This window comes from Eulemur rufifrons, chromosome 20 (assembly GCF_041146395.1).
Source record: "Eulemur rufifrons isolate Redbay chromosome 20, OSU_ERuf_1, whole genome shotgun sequence".
In the NCBI taxonomy this organism is placed as follows: Eukaryota; Metazoa; Chordata; class Mammalia; order Primates; family Lemuridae; genus Eulemur; species Eulemur rufifrons.
This window is the reverse complement of record NC_091002.1, coordinates 15,749,508-15,770,619: the sequence shown is the minus strand read 5'-3', so window position 1 is coordinate 15,770,619 and position 21,112 is coordinate 15,749,508. Positions and strand designations below refer to the sequence as shown.

Genomic DNA, 21,112 nt, shown 5'->3' with positions numbered 1-21,112 from the left:
ACCACGCCCGGCCGAATGTCTCTTTTTAGCAAAAAGAAAACAGACTTCAGGGCCGGGCGCGGTGGCTCACGCCTGTAATCCTAGCACTCTGGGAGGCCGAGGTGGGCGGATCGTTTGAGCTCAGGAGTTCGAGACCAGCCTGAGCAAGAGCGAGACCCCATCTCTACTAAAAATAGAAAGAAATTATATGGACAGCTAAAAATATATATAGAAAAAATTAGCCGGGCATGGTGGTGCATGCCTGTAGTCCCAGCTACTCGGGAGGCTGAGACAGAAGGATCCCTTGAGCTCAGGAGTTTGAGGTTGCTGTGAGCTGACGCCACGGCACTCACTCTAGCCTGGGCAACAAAGTGAGACTCTGTCTCAAAAAAAAAAAAAAAAAAAAAAGAAAACAGACTTCAGGTTCAGTGTCTTTGGCCATCAATAGTTTGACCCCAGATTTCAATAACATTGTTCTGTTTTCAGAACTCCCTGTGATATTGGTTTCCCATTTATAACAGTGATTAGAAAGTCTTCCTTTTCAATAAATGTACCTAAGTATGTTTAAGTAAGTTGATTTAAAGATGAAGACAAGAAGGTAAGTAGGGCCGGGCGCGGTGGCTCACGCCTGTAATCCTAGCACTCTGGGAGGCCGAGGCGGGTGGATCGCTCGAGGTCAGGAGTTCGAGACCAGCCTGAGCAAGAGTGAGACCCCATCTCTACTAAAAATAGAAAGAAATTATATGGACAACTAAAATATATATAGAAAAAAAAATTAGCCGGGCATGGTGGCGCATGCCTGTAGTCCCAGCTACTCGGGAGGCTGAGGCAGTAGGATCGCTTAAGCCCAGGAGTTTGAGGTTGCTGTGAGCTAGGCTGACACCACGGCACTCACTCTAGCCCAGGCAACAAAGCGAGACTCTGTCTCAAAAAAAAAAAAAAAAAAGAAGGTAAGTAGAAGTGGTACATGGATGTAGCGAAAACTGAAAGTCATGCAGAAGATGAAAGCTGGGGAAGCACAGTTGCAGGAACTGCAAGACAGGGCAGGGTCTTCCATGAGTGATTTTCCTTCTCAGGGGAGACTCTTGGGTCAGTGCAGAATGCTACATGATTCACAAGAACAGCTTGCACCTCCTTGCATGCCTTCAACAGGAACTGTTTATTTTACTCTCTTCAGCAACACTTTGAGGGAGGAATTAATATAATTCCCACTTGATCGAAAAGGAAAGCGAGCCCCAGAGAGGTAAGATCATTTGCCTGAGGTCACACAGCTTATAAGAGGCTGAATCCATATTCAAATTTGGGTCCATCCAATGCCACGGCCCACGCTCTTAGCCACTGTAAAAATGCACATTCTCTTAGCTCACCTGGAGACATTCAGCTGCCTGCAAGAGAGCTCCTCGCAAAACCAACTCCAACTTGCTCTCAACTTGGGAGTTTCCAGGGCCAGGTGGGGAAGAGATGGAGATGGAGGTGGGATCGGGGGACAGAAGACAGACCAGTTCAGCGAAGCCATCCTGGTATAAAATCTGAGATGTTCTGAACCTCACCCCTCACCCGGCACTCCCCCAGGCCAGCCCTAAACTCTGCCCTGGTGGCACAGCAACAATACTAGAACACTGGACAATGGCAATGGTGGCTAACATTTATTGAGCACTTCCTGCTTGCCAGCCCTGTGCTGAGTGCTTCATGTACGGACTCTGCTTTAACCCTTGTGAAAACACTTTTGAGGTAGATCTCCTCTCAGACATGAGGGAACTGAGGTCTGAGAAGAAGACGAGATATAGCAAGAGGCACCGTCAAAGCCTCACTCGTAGCTACTGACTGTGCTCCTTCCAGAAGAGGGCCATTTATCAGGCGTTGGCATGACAACCAAAGTTGCAAAGTTTAGGCGCCTCCCCTAACATCCCAGCTTCCCTCCGCGATCCAGGATCCATTACCTTAAAAGGCGTTACAACAAGAGTTCTTAGCCACAAAACCAGAAGACATGAATCTAATACCCCCTCGATCACTTAGTGGCTGTGGGTGTATCTTTATGTCTTTCTGCACCTCAGTTTTCCCGTATGATCAGTGAAAGAACTGGACTACCCTGCGTAGCAAAAGGAAAACAGACTTCAGGCTCAGTGTCTTTGGCCATCAATAGTTTGACCCCCGACTTCAATAACATTGTTCTATTTTCAGAACTCCCTGTGATATTGGTTTCCCATTTATAACAGTGATTAGAAAGTCTTCCTTTTCGATAAATGTACCTAACTATGTTTAAGTAAGTTGACCGCTGAATGGGTCTACAGCCATGCTGTCCAATAAAAATATAATATGAGTTGCATATGTCATTTTAAATGTTCTGGTAACCACATTAAAAAATGTAAGAAGAAACAGGTGAAATTAATTTCAAGAACATTTTTTTCTCTAACCCAATATATCTAAATATATAATCATTTCGATACGTAATCAATATTTTAAAAATTATTCACAGGTACCTTCACATTCTTTTCATACTAAGTCTCCAAAATCCAGTGTGAGTTTCACACCTGCTGCCCGTCTCCGTCCAGACCAGCACATGTCTAGAGCCCAGCAGCACCTGCCGCCGTGGCTACCATATTAGACAGCACAGGCAAGAATCTCTTTCAGTCCCCCATAGCCCATTTCAGAAAGAAGAGATGTCTCAGCTTTCTCCCTTCTCCTGGGAAAGATGTCCTGTTTGTAGTCTCTGGGCTGACAAGTTCCATGCAAGTCCCACCGTGGAGACAAACGCCAGCCCTGCCCGGGTGCGAGGTGGCTGGTGGCTGAAGGGTTGCTGCCCGTCCCGCTGCAGCCAGGTTACTCACAAAGCCCCGGGACAGGGAAGACACCCTGAGGAACAAGGCCACATCCCGCTTTTCCTCCTGACCCCCAAATTCCCTTAATTGGGATCTCAGCCTGAGCTTGAAACCGAGCCAGGCAGCACCCTGTCCCCATGGCACCAGCCCCCTGGGCACACAGGACTCCTTCCTCATACACACGAGGAATCCAGATCTCCCCGAGCACCCACACAGCAGCATCGAGTGCAAGAGGCTGGATGCCAACTTCTCAGTCCATAGTTCCTGGCTGTGGGCCTGGCAGCCTTCACGGTGGGAGCTCAACACCGCCACGTTCAAGTACGGCAGGTATTTATTGGCAGAAACGACAAGGAGCGTGGGGAAAGGAAGGGGGAATCCTTCTTTCTCCCCAAACTTCCATTTCCTCACCTTTAAAATCTAACACTGTTAGATGACAGCAAGGATTATTTTTACTGCTGGCTGTCCCGGGGCCAAGCATTTTACAGGCATTAGCTCATCTACTCCTTCTAACAACCCTATGAGGAAAGAGGATCCCATGTTCCGAGTGGTGAAGCAACTTGGACAAGGTCACACAGCTATTTAGAAGAGCCAGAGTTCCAATTCATGGTCTTTTGAATCAAGAGCCTAAGCTCTTACCTACTTTTCTCTGCCCTGTCCCAGGGTGGCCCAGGACACTCCAGGCTTACACCTGTTGTAACCATATACATTTGGTACAATTATTAAAAATGTTTCCTTTGGAGGAAGGGGCAAATCTTCCACACAGAAGAATTTCAAATAATATATGTAGATATTTCCTGGCTCAGGCCTATAATCCCAGCACTTTGGGAAGCCAAAGTAGGAGGGTCACTTGAGGCCAGGAGTTCAAGACCAGCCTGGCAACACAGCAAGACCATGTCTCTACAAAATATTTAAAAAAAGAAATTAGCTGGGCATGGTGGCATGCATCTATAGTCCCAGCTACTCGGGAGGCTGAGGCAGGAGGATTACCCTCACCCAAGCATTCGAGGTTGCAGTGAGCTATGATCATGCCACTGCACTCCAGCCTGGGTGACAGAATGAGACTCTATCTGTTTTTTTTGTTTTTTTTTTTTTTGTTGAGACAGAGTCTCACTTTGTTGCCCAGGCTAGAGTGAGTGCCGTGGCGTCAGCTTAGCTCACAGCAACCTCAGACTCCTCGGCTTAAGCGATCCTACTGCCTCAGCCTCCCGAGTAGCTGGGACTACAGGCATGCGCCACTATGCCCGGCTAATTTTTTCTATATAGATTTTTAGTTGTCCATATAATGTCTTTCCATTTTTAGTAGAGACGGGGTCTCGCTCAGGCTGGTCTCGAACTCCTGACCTTGAGCAATCCACCCGCCTCGGCCTCCCAGAGTGCTAGGATTACAGGCGTGAGCCACCGCGCCCGGCCTGAGACCCTATCTGTTAAAAAAAAAAAAAAAATTCCTTTCTCCAAAGGGTGCAGCTTAATTCCAGACCCTTCTCCCTCTTCAGTGTGGGCTGAACTTAATGTCTGATTCCAAAGTCAGAGTATAGAAAAAAGGAAATAGTAACTTAACATCAGAGAAACTGGCAGACACGACCTTACCTAAGTGATCAAGGTTAACATCACCGGCGCTAAGTCATGCTGATGTCATGGGCCCCCCTGATGTGACGTGATAAGAAGGGCATTTTGCCTCTGTGGTATTCTTCCCCAAATCTATAACCTCAGTCTAATTATAAGAAACATATCAGGGCCAGGCAGGGTGGCTCACACCTGTAATCCTAGCACTTTGGGAGGCTGAGGTGGGAGACTGCTTGAGCCCAGGAGTTTGAGACTAGCCTGGGCAACACAGCAAGACGCTGTCTCTACACAAACTTTTTTCTTTTTTTAAATTAGCGGGGCGTGGTGGTGTATGCCTGTAGTCCCAGCTACCTGGGAGGCTGAGGTGGGAGGATTGCTTGAGCCCAGGAGTTTGAGGCTGCAGTGAGCTATGAGCATGCCACTACACTCCAGCCTGGGTAGCAGAGTGAGACCCTATTTTGACAAAGGAAAAAAAAAAGAGAGAAAAGAAACATATCAGACAAACCCAAATTGAGGGACAGTCTACAAAATCTCTGACGAGTACTCTTCAAAACTGTCAACGTCATAAAAAACAAGGAAAGAATGAGAAACTATCACAGATCAGAGGAGACCAAGGAGACCTGACAACTTAATGCCATGTGGGATCTGACATGGAATCCTGGAATAGCAGAAGGACCTTAGTGGAAAAACTAGTGAAATTCCAGCACAGTCTGGAGGTTAGCGAACAGTAACGTACCAATGTTTGTTTTGACAAATGCATTACGGTAATGTAAGATGTTGACATAAGGGGTAGAGAGTACATGGGAACTTTTTGTACTATCTTTGCAACTTTATAAATCTAAAATTATCCCCACATAAAAGTTTTATTTTTAAAAAGTGCTCCCTTTTACTCACAAAAGTGTCCAGGTTTAGACGATAAATTATATGATCACTGGGTCATAAGCCTGGCTCTGCCTCTGTCTTGGACCATTGGTGCGGCTGTCACAGCACCTGAGGCTGGCTCATAGACGCCCAACAGAAATGTGCTGGCCAACAGCTCTGGAGGCTGGGAAGTCTAAGGTCAAGGCGCCAGCATGCGCGGTGTCTGGCGAGGCCACTCTCTTTCTCCAAGATGACACCTTGCATGCTGCATTCTCCGAAGGGAGGAAGGCTGGATCCTCACATGGCAGGAGGGCCAAGAGGTGAAAGGGGCCAAATTCACTTTTTTTTTTTTTTTTTAAAGAGATAGGCTCTCACTCTGCTGCCAGGCTGGAACCTTGAACTCCTGGGCTCAAGGGATCCTCCCAAATAGCTAAGACTATAGGTACATACCACCTTGCCCAGTTGATTTTTTTTTTTTTTTTTTTTTTTTGTGGAGACAGGGTCTCATTATGTTGTCCAGGCTGGTCTTGAACTCCTGGGCTCAAGTGATCTGCCCACCTTGGCCTCCCAAAGCACTGGGAGTACAGGTGTGAACCACTGTGCTCAGCCCAAACCTGCTCTTTTATCAGGGCTTTAATCCTACCGGTGAGGGTACAGCCCTCATAGCCTAATCCCCTCTCTCAATACTGTTACCAGACTGTTACCATGGCAATCTGCTTTTGACATGAGTTTTGGAGGTGACAAACATTCACACCACAGTAGCTTCTAACCAGGAAGTCTTAAGAAAATCAACCATACCTTCTTTCCCCCTTAATGATATTAACTGCTCACACATTCATGGAAGCTTACAAAGTTTAGAGACAGCAAGATGTGCTGGTTGAAGTTCTGGAATCAGAAAGCTAGGGGCTGCTGCCCTGGGTCCCCCACTTGCTTGCCAGGCGGTCCTGGGCACATGACATTCCTTCTCTGGGCCTCAGTTTCCACATCTGTCAAACCAATTCGTTGAATGATGACAACGACAAGTAATATTTACTAAGCTCGTGCTTGGTGTCCCGAACTGTGTAGGATCCATGATGGGCCACCCAGGTTCCTCTTCAGAACTGCAGGACTTACGTCTCCACTCCCAGCTGCTCAGAGAGCTGCCAGCTGTCAGCCCTCCCCAGAGACTGCCCTTGGCTGAAGACAGCTGTCCAGCCCCAGGACAAGTCCCTTTCTGGAAGGTAGCCTGCATCCAATGCAGAGGGTACAAAGATTCAGCTCCCTTACCCCAATTTGGGACAACACTGAAGGTCATCACTACCGCAGGGTGCTGCCTGCGGTCGGCTGAGACCTCTGCGGAGACTGCATCGCAGCCCGGCCTCTCCCCACTGCCCATTCCTGCTTCCTTCCCATCCCCGCAGTGCTGATCCTGAGAGCACTCCCTAGAAACTCCCTGCCCGCTAATCTGCATCTCCAAGTCTGCTTCCTGGGGAACTCACCTCGAGACAGGGCTAGGCACCACGGCACCTGCACTACCTTTCTTAAGATCAACCCTATCTTTACAGATGAGACAACTGAGATTAGAGATGAAAACTGATTTGCAAGGACATACAACTAAGAAATAGTGTTGCCACCGATGGCAAAACTGAAGCTCAGACAGGTCACTGAGCTCAAAGATGGTAGGGCCAGGATTTGGCCCTAGGTCTGCTTAACTCTGAAGAACACAGGCCCCTTTTCCAATAGGACTGCTATAGCCCCAGGACAGGTGAGTGCCTTGCACGACCCTCCTGTCGCACCCACTGCTGTCTCTGCACCTCACACCAAATGTGCAAAATGAGAATAACAGCAGTGCCTGCCTCACCAGGACCTTGTAGAGATTACGTGACTTATAAAAGTAAAGACCTCAGAACAGTGACTGGCACACAGGGAGACCTTCACAAGTGGTAGGTTAAAAACAAATCACATAAGCAACGTGAAGCTGCAACTGTGATATGCTCTCAGCATAGGTCCCGCAGTTGAGTGAGAGCCTTCCTGTCCTGGGGGGTTGGACCTCGTCAGCTCTCCGAGGGAGTCAGGCCTGACCTGAGCTTTGAAGGAGACGTAGAAATTAAGTGGGCAGGAAGAGGAAGGAGAGCAATCCAGGCAGAGGAAGTAGCATGAGCAAAAGCCCTGTGGCAGGAGGAACTGAAGAAGAATGATAAAAGGCCAGAGTTACCAGCACAGAGGAAAACAATCCAGGCCCAAGGCACAAATGGTAAAAAAGAAAAAAAAATGAGGCTGGATAGGAGTGTGGGAACCAGATTAGGAAAGGCCACTCACTAAATGTGACTTTGGACAAGTCACATTATCTCTCTGAGCTTCATTTAGCTCATCTGCAAAATGGAGTCTTATAAGGTTGTTAAGGGGAGTGAATGAGTCAAATATTTGTAAAGCACTTAAAATTGCCATGTGCCTAGTAGGTGCTGCAAATGTTTGCAGCCAACACTAGAAGCTTATCTGAAGTACAATGAGATGACTTAGAGGGGTCTGAACGTAGATGACAGAGCGGGTGCTCAGTGGATGGGAGGGTGGATTGATGCAGGGTTGGGTGGGTGGGTGAGTGAATGCAAGTGTGGATGGACTGTTGGGTGGAACTGTGGTTGGGTGACGGGGGTGGTTGGATAAGTGGAGGTAGTTGTGTGAATGGATGTGTGATTGCATGTCAAGATGGGTGGCTGGGTGGATGGAAACAGTTGAATGAGAGCAGGTGATTGGTGGATAAGGGGATGGATGAGTGGTAGAATGGGTGTCTGCATGTTCGGATGGATGTCTGAAGAGTTGAGTTGATGGTTAAGGTGGATAAAAGGATGGACATTGGATGGGTGGATGGGAGTGAGTAAGTGGTTGTGTGGATGAGTGGTTGTTCAGGTGGACATTAGAGGGGCTGCCTGACTGGAGATGGTTGGGTGGATGAAGAGAGTTGATCGGTGGGTGTTGGAGAAGTTAGGTGAATGAAGGGATTGGGTGGATTCGGATGGATGTCTGGGTGGCTGACTGTGTGGCTGGGTGGATGGATAGCTGACTGGATGGCTGAGTGGGTAAATAGAAAGTGGAGCGGGAGGGTGGGTGGCGTGGATGATTGGAGAGATGGTTGTTCGGGTGGATATTAGAAAGGTTGGGTGAAGAGAAGGCTTAAGCCAATGGAGGGATTGGGTGAGGCTCAGTGGATGGACGAGAGGATGAATGGTTGGGTGAACAGGTGACACCAGCTCCTGGAGAGCATCCAATTAACCCCCTAAAGATCATGGGGAACCCCTGACGGCAAAAGAAGCAGAAACTGCCTTGGAGACAGGGCCTCCTAGGTTGCCCTGCCCCAGGACCCCTGCCCCAGGACCCCTTCCCCGACTGGAGCCCATCCCATCCGCCCCCACCCAGGGTCCTACCTGGAGGCGGCGATCTCCGCCTTCTGGCGCGCGATGGCGGCCGCGCGCTGGGCGCCCTCCACACTGCGCTCCACCTTCTGGCGGACCTTGTTGCTCTTGAGCGGCAGCACGCGGCGCTTGGTGCCCTTGACCAGCACGTTGTGGCGGTACTTGCCCTCCTCGCGGTGGCCGTCGGGCAGCGTGGTGCAGCCGTAGCCGTGGCGCAGGTTGTCCAGCCACTCGCCCTCGTAGCGGAGGCCGCTGGAGCGCTCGCTCACGCCGAAGCCCGAGCGCTTGTCATTCTTCCACTCGCCCATGTAGGTCTCGGTGGTGGTGGCGTCGATGTCAGCCTCGAAGGGCGCGGCCTCGTCGGCGCCCTCGGCGCCCTCGCCCAGGCTGGCGGTGGAGGCGGCGTCGCTGGCGCCCGAGCTGAGGTCGCTCTTGAGGAAGCTGACGCGGCTGCGCTGGCTGCCCAGCGACGTGCGCGACTCGGTGCGCCGCAGCTTGCCCAGCAGCGCGCCCCGCTGGAACAGGCCGCCGCCCCTGGGCGCCCGCGCGGCCGCGTCGGCGTTGGCCAGCAGGCTGAGCGCGAAGCCGCCGCGCGGGATGGCCGGCGACGGCAGCGTCGGGCCGTCGGAGGCCGGCGAGGCGGGCGAGTCCGGGGCCACCGTGCCGTTGCTGTGCTCGCTGCGCAGGGACGACAGCGACGTGCGCAGCGGCGAGCGCACCACCACGGCCATCCCGTAGGGCACGCTCTGGCGCACGCCGTAGCCGTGGCGCATGCCGTTGGTGAACTGGCCCTGGTACGTCCCTGCGGGAGGAGAGGGTGCGTCAGTGGGGCGGCACGACGGGGCCCCGCGTGTGCACCGTGACTTGGTGTGCAAGGCGGGGCGGGGCTGACAGAGAGCACGAACAGCTGCGGGGGCAGAGAGTGCCAGGTTACTGTGCCCATGTGAGGTTAGCACGAGTGGGCAAGCCAGGAGGAGTCTGCACCGCGTTGTGAATATTTCCTCCGGTGGGAACATGGCAAGGTCACAAGTGTGCAAGATAAGGTGAAGCTGTGTGAGACAGAGTGTAGAAGTGCAAAGCTGTGCGAACAGGCAAGGCCCTGTGGGTGTGTGAGGTTACATGTGCATGCACAGTAATCCCAGCATCCCGGGGGAGGTGAACATTCAAGGTCATGAATGCATAAGCCAGCGAGTTTGCACGGTGGTGTGAAAGTGGGAGAACACAGGGCTGTGAGTGTGCGTATCTGTACCAGATGGTGTTTACAAGACACTTTCGTGGGCATGCATGTCAGTGTCTTTTGATCATGAATGTTCAGGTTGGTGTGTACATGGTGGGGTGAGTGCCTGAGGTCCCATGGAGGTGACATTAGGGATGTGTATGAGGTTCTGAGTGTGCAAGGCCATCTGAGTGTCAGAGAACAAATAGGAGGCACTCGAGGCTGAGTGTATGAGGTTGTGGGCGTTAGTGAAGCTGAGAGCACGTGAAACCAAACATACAAAGGATAGTGGTGTGTACAAGCAGGTGTCAGCGACCAAGGCCCTGCCGGTACCCAAGTCATGAGCTTCTGGAATGCTAGAGTTTGTTAGTAGGCCACACAAGCTTTATGAGTTGAAAGCCAGCACAGACTAGTGGTTGGGAGCTCAGATTCCAGAGCCAGGCTCCTGGGTCCAAATCCTGCCTCTGCCCTTCCCAGCTGTGTGACCTTGGGCAACTGACTTAACCTCTCTGTGCCTCAGCTTCCTCATCTGTCAGAGATAATAACTGCCTCTTACCTCATAAGGGTATTTTTTAGGTTTAAATGAGTTAATACCACTGAAAAACTCTGAACAAAAAGATGTTGAGGCAGGGTGCGGTGGCTCACACCTGTAATCCTAGCACCCTGGGAGGCCGAGGTGGGAGGATTGCTTGAGCTCAGGAGTTCAAGACCAGCCTAAGCAAGAGCGAGACTCCGTCTCTACTAAACATAAGAGATTAGCTGGGTGTCACAGCACACTTGTAGTCCCAGCTGCTCAGGAGGCTGAGGCAGGAGAATTGCCTGAGCCCAGGAGTTTGAGGTTGCTGAGAGTGATGACACCATTGCACTCTACCCAGGATGACAGAGTAAGACTCTGTCTTGAAAAAAAAAAAAAAAAAAAATTGTTGTGATACTGTGATTTTATAAAATTGTGCTAACATGTGAGGGCACCTAAGTTATATGAACAAACTGATACAGAGCTGCCAGAATAACCCCCATCCCAACCTGTGGTTCTTCCCAGGGCTCCATCCAAAACCTTCTCCCATTCTCCCTGGGTGAATGCACCATCCAGTGTTTTTTAATTGCCATCTGTGTCCTGCTAACTTCCCCAACCCCTTCCTCTCCCCTCTGCAGATGTCAGCTTGGAGATTGATGTCCCCATAAATGGGGATACACAGCCACCTCCAGGTCACATCTCCCCTCACCCACCCACACACACACCTGTGCCACCATCTTGGTCTCTCTCTCCCATGGCAGCACCACTGCCTCCATCCCCATACCTCCAGCACATAGAACAGCACCTGATACATAACGTTCACTGAACTGAAGGTAGAAATTAGGAGCCTTTGTTTTAAACACATGCTGATACTTTCCCCTGGTTAACAAAAGCCAAATGGCCTTCTTCCCATCAAATGCCCAAGAGCAGGATGGCTGGGTAACTGAAACAGCCAACCAGGGGAGGGACTCCTAAGCTCACCCCAACAGGCATGCCCTCATTCTGTCTTTTGCACTGGCTGTTCCCTCTGCCTGGGACTCTTTTCCTCAAATATCCTTCAAGTCTTTGCTCCGTGAGACCTACCCTGACCATGCTATAGAAAATTGCAATATGTCGGCACCTCACCCCAGCCAGCGCTCTGCTCCCTTTCTTACTTATCCTTTTTTTCCCCCAGAATTTCTCACCCTCTAACACACATATGACCTGTTTATTACATTTATTGCTTTTCTCCCCTTGCTAGAATGGAAGCTCCATGAAGACAGGGATCTTTTCTATTTTGTTCTCTGATGGATCCTGGGAACCTGGAGGCGTGCCTGGCACATAGACGTGCTCCACTGATGTCTGCAGGATGACTATCTGGGCCTGTCCACGGATCCATCTCATTGGGTGACCTTGGGAAACCCCCTTTCTTAAGGCCTCAGTTGCCTTGTCTATCAACGATGTGTTGGGTGAAAAGCTCTCTAGGCCTTGACCTAACTCTGAGATGCTGGGCTTCTAGAAATTGGGGCACTGAGCCTCTGGAGGCAAAGGACAGCACGTCTAGATGCCCCTGCACTGCCTGGTCCCTCCCAGCACGGGCTGCTCCAGCTCGGGGCCCCACCCCTACCCCCACCATAGCCCCTTCTGCATTAGGAGCCCCCATTAAGGATCAGGTCCAATGTCAAAGGCTCACTTAAACCTCTCAGCAGTCCTGTGAGGGAGGTCCCATGGTGATGCTTATTTCCAGGAGGGGAAGCTGGTGGTCTGAGAGGTAAAGCAACTTGACCAAAGAAGCAGGATCCAAACCTAAGTCCATCTGATACCAAAGCTCATGCTCTGAACCCATGGTTCTTAATCCTGGTGCACATTAGAAGCACCAGGGAAGCTTTCCAATAAAACAATGGGTCCCTAGGCCTCACCACCAGAAGTTCTGATTTAATCTGTCAGAGAAGGTCCCTGGTGCTCCCACGCCCTCTGTACAGCAGGAGGAGCAGCCAGAGGTGAGAGACATCTGGGCCCTCCTTCCCTTCAGTGACCAGCCTGGAAAAATGAAGGATCTTGAAATATCAGCTATAAAAGGGCCAAAGAGAAATGGAGAGGAGAGCATCGGGCGGGCTCTCCAAGAGGAAGATGCAAAAATGACCTCCACTGCATAGGTGGATTGGCGTCCAGAGAAGTTATGTGACTGGGAACACAACTGGGACTTGAACTAAGATCCAACTCAAGCTGAGCAAGTGGAGAAATGGGGCTCTTGTGGCAGGTGCAGTGACCAGAGAAATGAGAATGTCGTCCAACAGATGAAAACTGGGGAGACAGATAGATGAGGAACGAATGGGTTCCACTTTCCAAGCTCATTCACATGTGACCACATTGGATGGGGGCAGAATGGACATGGAGTCAACCTGGTTTCAAATATCATCTAAGCCATGGAACCCTGGACAAGTTCCTCCTTCTGATTCTCAGTTTCCTTATCTGGAAAATGAAAAAGTAATACCCACTTTGCAGGATTTTCTTGAGGATAAAAAATGAGACAACACAAAATGGAAACAACCCAAAAGTCCGTCATATGGCACGTAGATAAACAAATGGTAGCGCAGCCATGTGATGAAGTACTGTTTCGTGCAACACGTGGATGGATATCCAGAACATGCTAAGTGAATGAAGCCAGAGACAAAGGAGCAACAACTGTATGATTCCAATTACATGAAAGTCTGGGGGAAACTAACCTATGGTGGCACGAAGTGGATCTGTGGTTGCCAGGGGGGATCAAATGCAGAGGGAGCACAGGGGACTTTCTGAGTTGGTGGAAATGTGCTGTAGCTTGACTGTGCTGGTAGTTTACACAGGTGTATACATTTGTCACCAATGTATACTTCGAATGCATTTTATTGCATGGAAATTATACGTCAATAAAGTTGATTGTTTAAAAATTTAAGTAAATAAATTGTAAATAAAATTTAAGAAAAAAAACACCCATCAGGAAATCCGTCAGTTCTACTTTCTGAATGAATCTTGAATCCAGCCGCTTCTCACCACCTCCACTTCGACTAGGTGGTCTGAGCCACTGTTCTCTCTCACCTGGATTTTCATAGTCACTGCCACACTGGTCTCCTGCTTCTGCCCTTGCCCCTTCTACCTATTTCTAACACAGCAATCTGAGGGATTCTGTTCAAATATAGTAAGTCAGATTATGACACTGCATTGCCCCTTCTCACTCAGAGGAAAAGCTGAAGTCCTTAATGGCCCACAAGGCCCTACCTGACCTCATCCCCATTACCCCTCTGTTCCCTTCTCTTCCATTCTCCCCTTTCCCTCACTCCACTCTAGCCACAAAGGCCTCTTTGCTGTTCCTCCCACACTCTAGCCATGGGCCTGCCTCAGGACCTTTGCACGTGCTGTTCCCTCTGCCTGGAATGCTCTTCCTCCAGATATCTATGTGGCTCACCTCCTTGCCATCTTCAAGCCTTTACTCAGATGTCACCTGCTCAGTAAAGCCATCCCTGACCACACTATTTAAAATTACCACCCCTACCTAAGATTTTATATCTCCCTTCTCTGCTTTATTTTTCCTGGTAGCATATCTACTATAACATATATTTTGCTTTTTCTTTTGTTTATTGACCATCTCCCTTACTGGCATGCAAGCTCCATAAAGGCAGGGATTCCTTTCTGGTTTTGTTCACTGCAGTATCCTCAGTGTCTAGAACAGTGCCAAATAGGGACTCAATAAATATTTGTTGAATGAATGAGTGAATGAACCGCATACATTCTATAACAGTTTGCTTTCTGCTTTATCCCTCTGAAAACACCTCTGTGAAAATAACTGGAGAGGCATTGTATGGTGACTATTTTATAGACGAGAAAAAACTAAGGTCTGGCAAGGACAGAGGACTCATCTAAGATGACACAGCCAATAAACAAGCCAGAGGCAAAACTCACATCCATGCACATCTAGCTATGCTCCTTCCACGTCTTCTCAGAAGAAAGAAGAAAAAAATACGAAAGGAGAAAGTGAACAAGAATAGAGCAGAGAAGATGGAAAATTCAGGGATAGAGAGAAGACATCTAATCTCTGGGTTGGACGAGTTGGTGAAATTAAATCAGCCAACCTACCTTTAGCTTAAACTTGGCATGAAATGGGCTGACATGGTCCCTTTAAGCTCAGGAAAAAACTGAGATTGCAACAGGAGAGCTGCTCTTGGCCACCGGTTGGGGAGGAAACGGCCAGGCTATATTAGGAAACTTACAAGCAAGTGGCAAGAGGCACAGACACCCAAGGGAGGCTGGGAGTGACGGGGCCCTGGGAAGGGGGAAAAGCCAGCTGCTGGGGCCATCCCCAGCCTGACTCTCTCTAAGACAGGACAGTTCTCCCTGGGGACAGGAAGAACACATCCAAAGAAGGAAGACCCTGCCCACAGCCATCTGCAGAGAGGGACCCTCTGCAGAAGGCAGTGCCTCCTCTTGGGCTGCCCCCTCGCTAGGCTTTGTAAACCCTGCAGGGCTTCCTATTGTCCTCGGGGCAAGGACCAAGATCCTGGGCAGCCCACAAAGCCTGGCATGGGCTGCCCCTGCCACCTTCCCTGCCTCACCTTGAACTACTCTCTCGTCACACTCACCTTCGCACCCCAGGGACTTTGCACATGCTGTCCCCTTTTCTCAGTGTGCTCTTCTCCTCCCCCGTCCCCCTGGCCAACTTCTACTGATAATTCAAGCTTCAGTTTAATTGTGACTTCATCCAGGAAGATTCCTTGAGCCCCATTCCCTGAGCACTGCCGGAAACAGACACACGCTGTTATGCCACCCTTCTTAGCGCTTTCCCCTAGTGCGCTTACATAGTTATCATGACCATTCGTGCACTGTAAGCCGTCCCTACCTGCCTCTGGCTTCCAAGAGGGAGAGAGCCGTGTCTACCTTATTCCCACTACGATCCTAGCAGATGCCTTCAGTAAACATCTGATGAATTCGCAATCATTTCCTGAATGTCCTTTGAGGGGTAGAAACCACATCTCTTTTCCCTCGTGACTCAGCATGCAATAGGTGCTCAATAGTGAATGGCGGTGACTGCCAAGGGCGTTCAGGTCTAGATTCAGCAGCTCAAACCCTGGGCGTTACTGGGGTGCATGGAAAAGGCTAGAGAAGGCTGTAACCAAGGTAAATACAGTCCTGTCTCTCAGACAGGGCTCCTGAATTCAGTAAAACCGAAATATAGCCTTCTCCCTGCAGTTGCTCTGGTTTAGTATAGAATAACATGGATTTTAACCTTAGCTATGACACTGAGTCATTCTAAAACATGCATAAATTAATGAAGCCTGCTGAGCTTCCATTTGTCCTGTGAAATATTTACTTCATCTGGGCGTTCATTCATTCCTTCGGATTTGACAAGTATTTGCTATGGACCACACATTCATCATTCGAGGCGCTGGGATACAACGGTGAACTAAACATATGCAGTTGCTGCCCGCAAGGGGCTTGGAGTTGGGTGCCAGGGATAGGCTAAATTTAATTAACCAATCACAAAAATAAACACATGGCACCACAGCAATGGTCCAGAGGAGAGGTGATGCTCCAGGTCTTGAGTGGCAAGGAATGGGGAGGGTGGGTTGAAGAATATATGATCTATGGCCGGGCGCGGTGGCTCACGCCTGTAATCCTAGCACTCTGGGAGGCTGAGGTGGGTGGATCGTTTGAGCTCAGGAGTTCAAGACCAGCCTGAGCAAGAGCAAGACCCCATCTCTACTAAAAATAGAAGGAAATTAGCTGGACAACTAAAAATACATAGAAAAAATTATCCAGGCATGGTGGCGCATGCCTGTGGTCCCAGCTACTCGGGAGGCTGAGGCAGTAGGATTGCTTGAGCCCAGGAGTTTGAGGTTGCTGTGAGCTAGGCTGACGCCATGGCACTCTAGCCCGGGCAACAGAGTGAGACTCTGTCTCAAAAAAAGAAAAAAGAATATATGAACTATATGTGAGGCAGCTAACACCGTGCCTGGCACACAGGAAGTGCTCAATAAAGGCTAGCTTTTTGGCAGGTCAGTGTCTTGGCTCAGAAAAGCTGGTCTAGAAAGGATTAACTGGAAAGATGAAAAGGACCCAGGGAAGACAGAGAGAACTAAGAGGGAGAAAGTGAGACCAGCTCCCATTTTCTGCCTAGGTCGAGTTACGTGTAAGAAAGCACGTCCGTGCTCTGGAACACCCCGGTCTTGCTGTTTTGGGCACAACCCCTGACTCAGTGACACGGCCTCAGAGCTTCTGTCCCTGGGAGGAAGAAAATGTTGGGGTCCCTTCGTCTGCCTTCACGTCCCTAAACACACACTACAGAACAGTTTTGGAAGCCGTATGTGCAGTACAAGATCCACCTTCCTGGCCAGAGATTGTGACTTAGTTGATCTGGACATTGGAGTTTTTTTAAGGCAGCTCAGATTATTCAGATGTGCTTCCTGGGCTGGGAGCTGTAAAACCTCTCCACCGACCTCCAAGCAACCAGCACGCTGCATTCCTCCTATAAAACCTGCTACCTGACGCCCTTAGCGCATGGCTATTGCGGGCGGGTAGACTGTACTCTAGCAAGCCCTCATGCTTCGATACCCACATGTGAAGTCGTACAGTTATGTTAACACTGTTCCCCAACTCGTTGACTTCAGTTGTGTTCATTATTGAGACGATGCGGTGTATTAATATTTATCATGTAAACCAGTGAAAAATGAATGTGCCAAAAAAAAGAGTTTTGTTGTTTCTCTGAAAAGCCAAATGCTTTTGGATGTCTCTAAAGGAGAATCCCTGAAAACGCGTCCTCAAATTCAGTATGAATTAAATAACTATAAAAGATTGGGAATGAAATGATAAAAATCCAGATATTTTCTATGTTTGGATTGCTTTGCAAGTGCCTTTAACTTCTCATTCCACTTTAAAGAAACCAAAAGAAATGGGAAATTGTAGACTATACATCATGAGAAAGACAATGAGAAACTTCATTCAATAAAGACTTTGTCACCAAAAGATTAATGAATGAAAAATAAAGGTTGAATGAGTATACATTATACACATATGTGATTTAAATTAAAATAAAAAATTATAATGTTTGTATCTTTTTTATGTCTCTCAGCTTTCACTGACTCATTCAATTAACCAACTTACAACTGGTCTTGATGATATCAGATAAAAGGGCTTCTCCTGTGGTTTTAAACGTCAGTCTGAATACATGTGCTTTGACAAAGAGGTCTGTCTATCTCAGGAAGGAAGACACTATATGGATCATCAGGGCTAAGGCAAGGAAAATAAGCAAATAACCATATACCAATGGCCTCGGCATGTGATCTTATGTGAGACTTTCCCACAGGGTATGAATCCAGGGTTTGGATGAGTGTAGCCCAGAGGAAACTGTACTTTTTGTTCTTTTTCAGGGAAATGATGACTGTGGTCTGAGCCCCTGGATACTCCGCCTTTGCCCTTATCTGTAGGAATTTTCCCAACATGTTTGTGCAGGTCATTCAGTTCCAACCAAAAGGGGTCACCGTGGCAGCATATAGCCTCTGGAAGATAATCCCTGCTGTACAAACAAAGAATCCATTAGGACAAGATCTCCAAAAATGTGTTTCTCAAGATTTGGGTTTTTGTCGGGGGGGGGGGGGGGGGAACCACAACAGTTCTGAAGTCAAGAAAGTTTGAGAAAAATCAAAGTTAAATACAATGAAAGGTTTCCTTATCAGGGGACTTATCAGAACCCTTAATGTACTCATGAGTACCATGAATGTCCAAGAGGCAGATGTTATTTAATGAGAAGACACTTTTTGCAGAACATCTGCCAGGATTTGTGTTCCATTAAACCCACTTTGCACAACAGTAATTTTCTACGTCTTTGCTGATAGAACTTCAATTTTGTTCCAGTGTCCAGTCCTCCTCCATGAATTAGAGAGAGGTAAGCCTGTCTCCAATTCCAGGGATAAATCCTGATTGCTCTAAGCCAGGCTTTCGGGTCTATCCCCCTTGCCTATGATTGAATTAAACACGAGTACATGATGAAATCTGACATTGAGACCAAGGGAAAGTCAGCTGGGTAGGGGAGCAGGGGAGGCAGGAAAGAATTCTTTGCTCTTATGAAGAGATACATGTAGAGAAACACACCCTCTTCTTCTGCTGGATGTTGATGCATCTGGAGGTGGCCCCTGGAGCTATGGTAGCCATCTTGGGGCCATGAGGAGAGTTAGCTGAAAACAAAGCTGACCTTCTGTGGATGGCAGAGCAGAAAGCTGGCAGGAACCTGGGGTCCTTGTTGACGCTGTTGAGCCTTTGAGTTAACCAATCCTAGAGTTGCTCTACTTCTGGATTCTAGTTTACATGAGATCATAAATATCCTTCTTGTTTAAGTCTGTGCTGTCCAATATGGTAGCCACTAGCCACATGTGGAAATTGAACAGCACTGAATTTCAAAGAATTTTTGCAAAAAGAATGTAAAATATTTCATCAATAATTATATATTGATTATACACAGGAATGATATTTTGAATAATGGGTTAAATAAAATATATTAAAATTAATTTCACCCTTTTTAAATGTGGCTACTAGAAAATTTTAAATTACATACATAGCTCACATTATACGTCTCTTGGAAAGTACTGGTTTAAGTCATTTCTATTACCTGCAGACAAAAATAAATTCCCAATAGATAACAGGTATCATCATTCTGATTTTACAGTTGGAAAAACTGAAACTAAGAATTTAAGTGACTTGCTTATGATGACACAGTGTGGCAGTTGTTGGCAGTCACACTCAAGTGCCCTGATGAGTGCTTGTACCTCTAAGAATCTTAGAACATCCCTTACAAGGTAAAGGTTCAGAAGTCCTCACCTAAACCTCAGGTTTGGATATTTGCCCCTTTCCGAACCTCGTGTTGAATTTTCCTCCCCAATGTTGGGGCCTAATAGGAGGTGTTTGGGCCATGGTGGTGGATCCCTCACGAATAGATGAATGCCCTCCCTCAGGGGGTGAGTGAATTCTTGCTCTATTAGTTCCCAAGAGCTGGTTGTTAAGAATAGTATGGCACCTCCCTCCTCTCTCTCTCTCTCTCTCTCTCTCTCTCTTGCTTCCTCTCCCATCATGTGATCTCTGCACATACTAGCTCCCCCTCCACCTTCTGCCATGAGTGGAAGCATCCTGAGGCCCTCAGCAGAGGCAGATGCCCAATCTTGAACTTTCTAGCTGACAGAATCGTGAGCCAAATAAACCTGTTTTTTTATAAGGTACCCAGCCTCGGGTATTCCTTTGTAGCAACCTGAAACAGACTAATACTTCAAGGAGAGGCTAAGAGATCCAGAATCCATCTTGAGACAGAGAAGAGACGTGTGGGCCAGACCAGGGATTCTGCTCCAAATACAGAATGGACACTGACAACACCACCCATCTGGCCAGCGACACCTTCCTACTGCTAGGAAATCATCTGAGGTTGGAACGTCAGTGTCCTTAGGTGCTATGACTTGAATATTTGCTACCCACCCCCCCAAAGTCATGTTGAAACGTAATCTCCAATGTGGCAGTATTGAGAAGTGGGGCCTTTGAGAAATGATTGGGACATGAGGTCTCTGCCTTCGTGGATGGATTGATCTATTCATGGATTAATGGAATAATGGGGTGTCATGGGAGTGGGACTCGTGGCTTTATTAGAAGAGGAAGAGAGACCTGAGTTAGCAAATTCAGCCCCCTCCACATGTGCTGCCCTGCACGGCCTCAGGACTCTGCAGAGAGTCCCCACCAGAAAGAAGGCCCTTTGACCTTGGACTTCCCAGCCTCCAGAACGGTAAGAAATAAATTTCATTTCTTTTAAATTACCCAGTTTCAGGTATTCTGTTGTACGTAACAGAAAACAGACTAAGGCACTGGAGAACTGAACAGAGGTGGAGAGAAAGGAAACAGGACTTGCTCCTCTCCAGGGGTCTCCCTGGCCTGTCAATGTCCTTACCTGACAGTCCAGTCCTTTTGTGACCTGGTTCTGACTCACCTCCCCAGCCTTGTCTCCCCACATCCTTCAAAGCCCAGTTTCAAAGCCACCGTCTTTGGGAAACCAACTTCCTTCCTTATTACCTGGGACATTTGTCACTTCGTACTTTCTAGGGCAGCTCTCTTGTCTACGCCTTGTCTACTTTATCTACCAGCCATTCCTGGTCCTTCTTCAAATCCTCTCACATAGTATCAGATGTTAGTACAAGGTCTGTGGGCAGCCCCATGAAAATGTCATCAACAGATTCCATACAGGGTTTAAGATGGAGCATGCAGGTGTGGAGGAAGCACCAGAGAGTCCACGGTCAGCGGCTCTTGTCCAAGCACACCAAGGCTAGACCAGGTAGATCAGAAATGCAAATTGTGGTGAACAGGTATGCCCATGCCACGGACGTCATATAGATGCTTCTGAGTACAGGGGACTCATCCTGGCTGGGCTCTAACCCACTTTGAGAAAGACTATGGACCCAGCATCCCAGAGAAAGCAAGTCAGGGCTAAGACAGCTTTGGGGGCAGCAAAGAATAGTGGGAACTGCATGGGCTTTGGAAACAGATAGACCTGACTCTATGTCCACTTCTCTTGATCTCCACCCCATCCATCTAGTCCAAGCCATCCCAGTCTCCCTGGCTGACTGTAGTGGATCCTCCCTGTTCCCCACTTCAGTTGACCCTTTGCTGCTGCCAGAGTCACCTTCTTTATAAGATGCAGATCTCGACAGGCTACTTCCGCTCTTAAGATCCTTGTAGCTTCCCAGTGCCTGAGGACTGCCTTGGGTCAGGATCCCCAGGGAACAGAGTCTGA

At 48.5% G+C, this 21,112-nt stretch overlaps 1 protein-coding gene across 1 annotated transcript in view; it reads right to left on the bottom strand.

Moving 5' to 3' along the window:
* Nucleotides 1–21,112, bottom strand: part of JPH2 (junctophilin 2) — a 72,768-nt gene that overhangs the window by 38,213 nt on the left and 13,443 nt on the right. Inside the window, exon 2 of the mRNA XM_069496157.1 lies at nt 8,624–9,413. Coding sequence (XP_069352258.1) covers nt 8,624–9,413 — 790 coding nt within the window. The remainder of the gene's footprint in view (nt 1–8,623; nt 9,414–21,112) is intronic.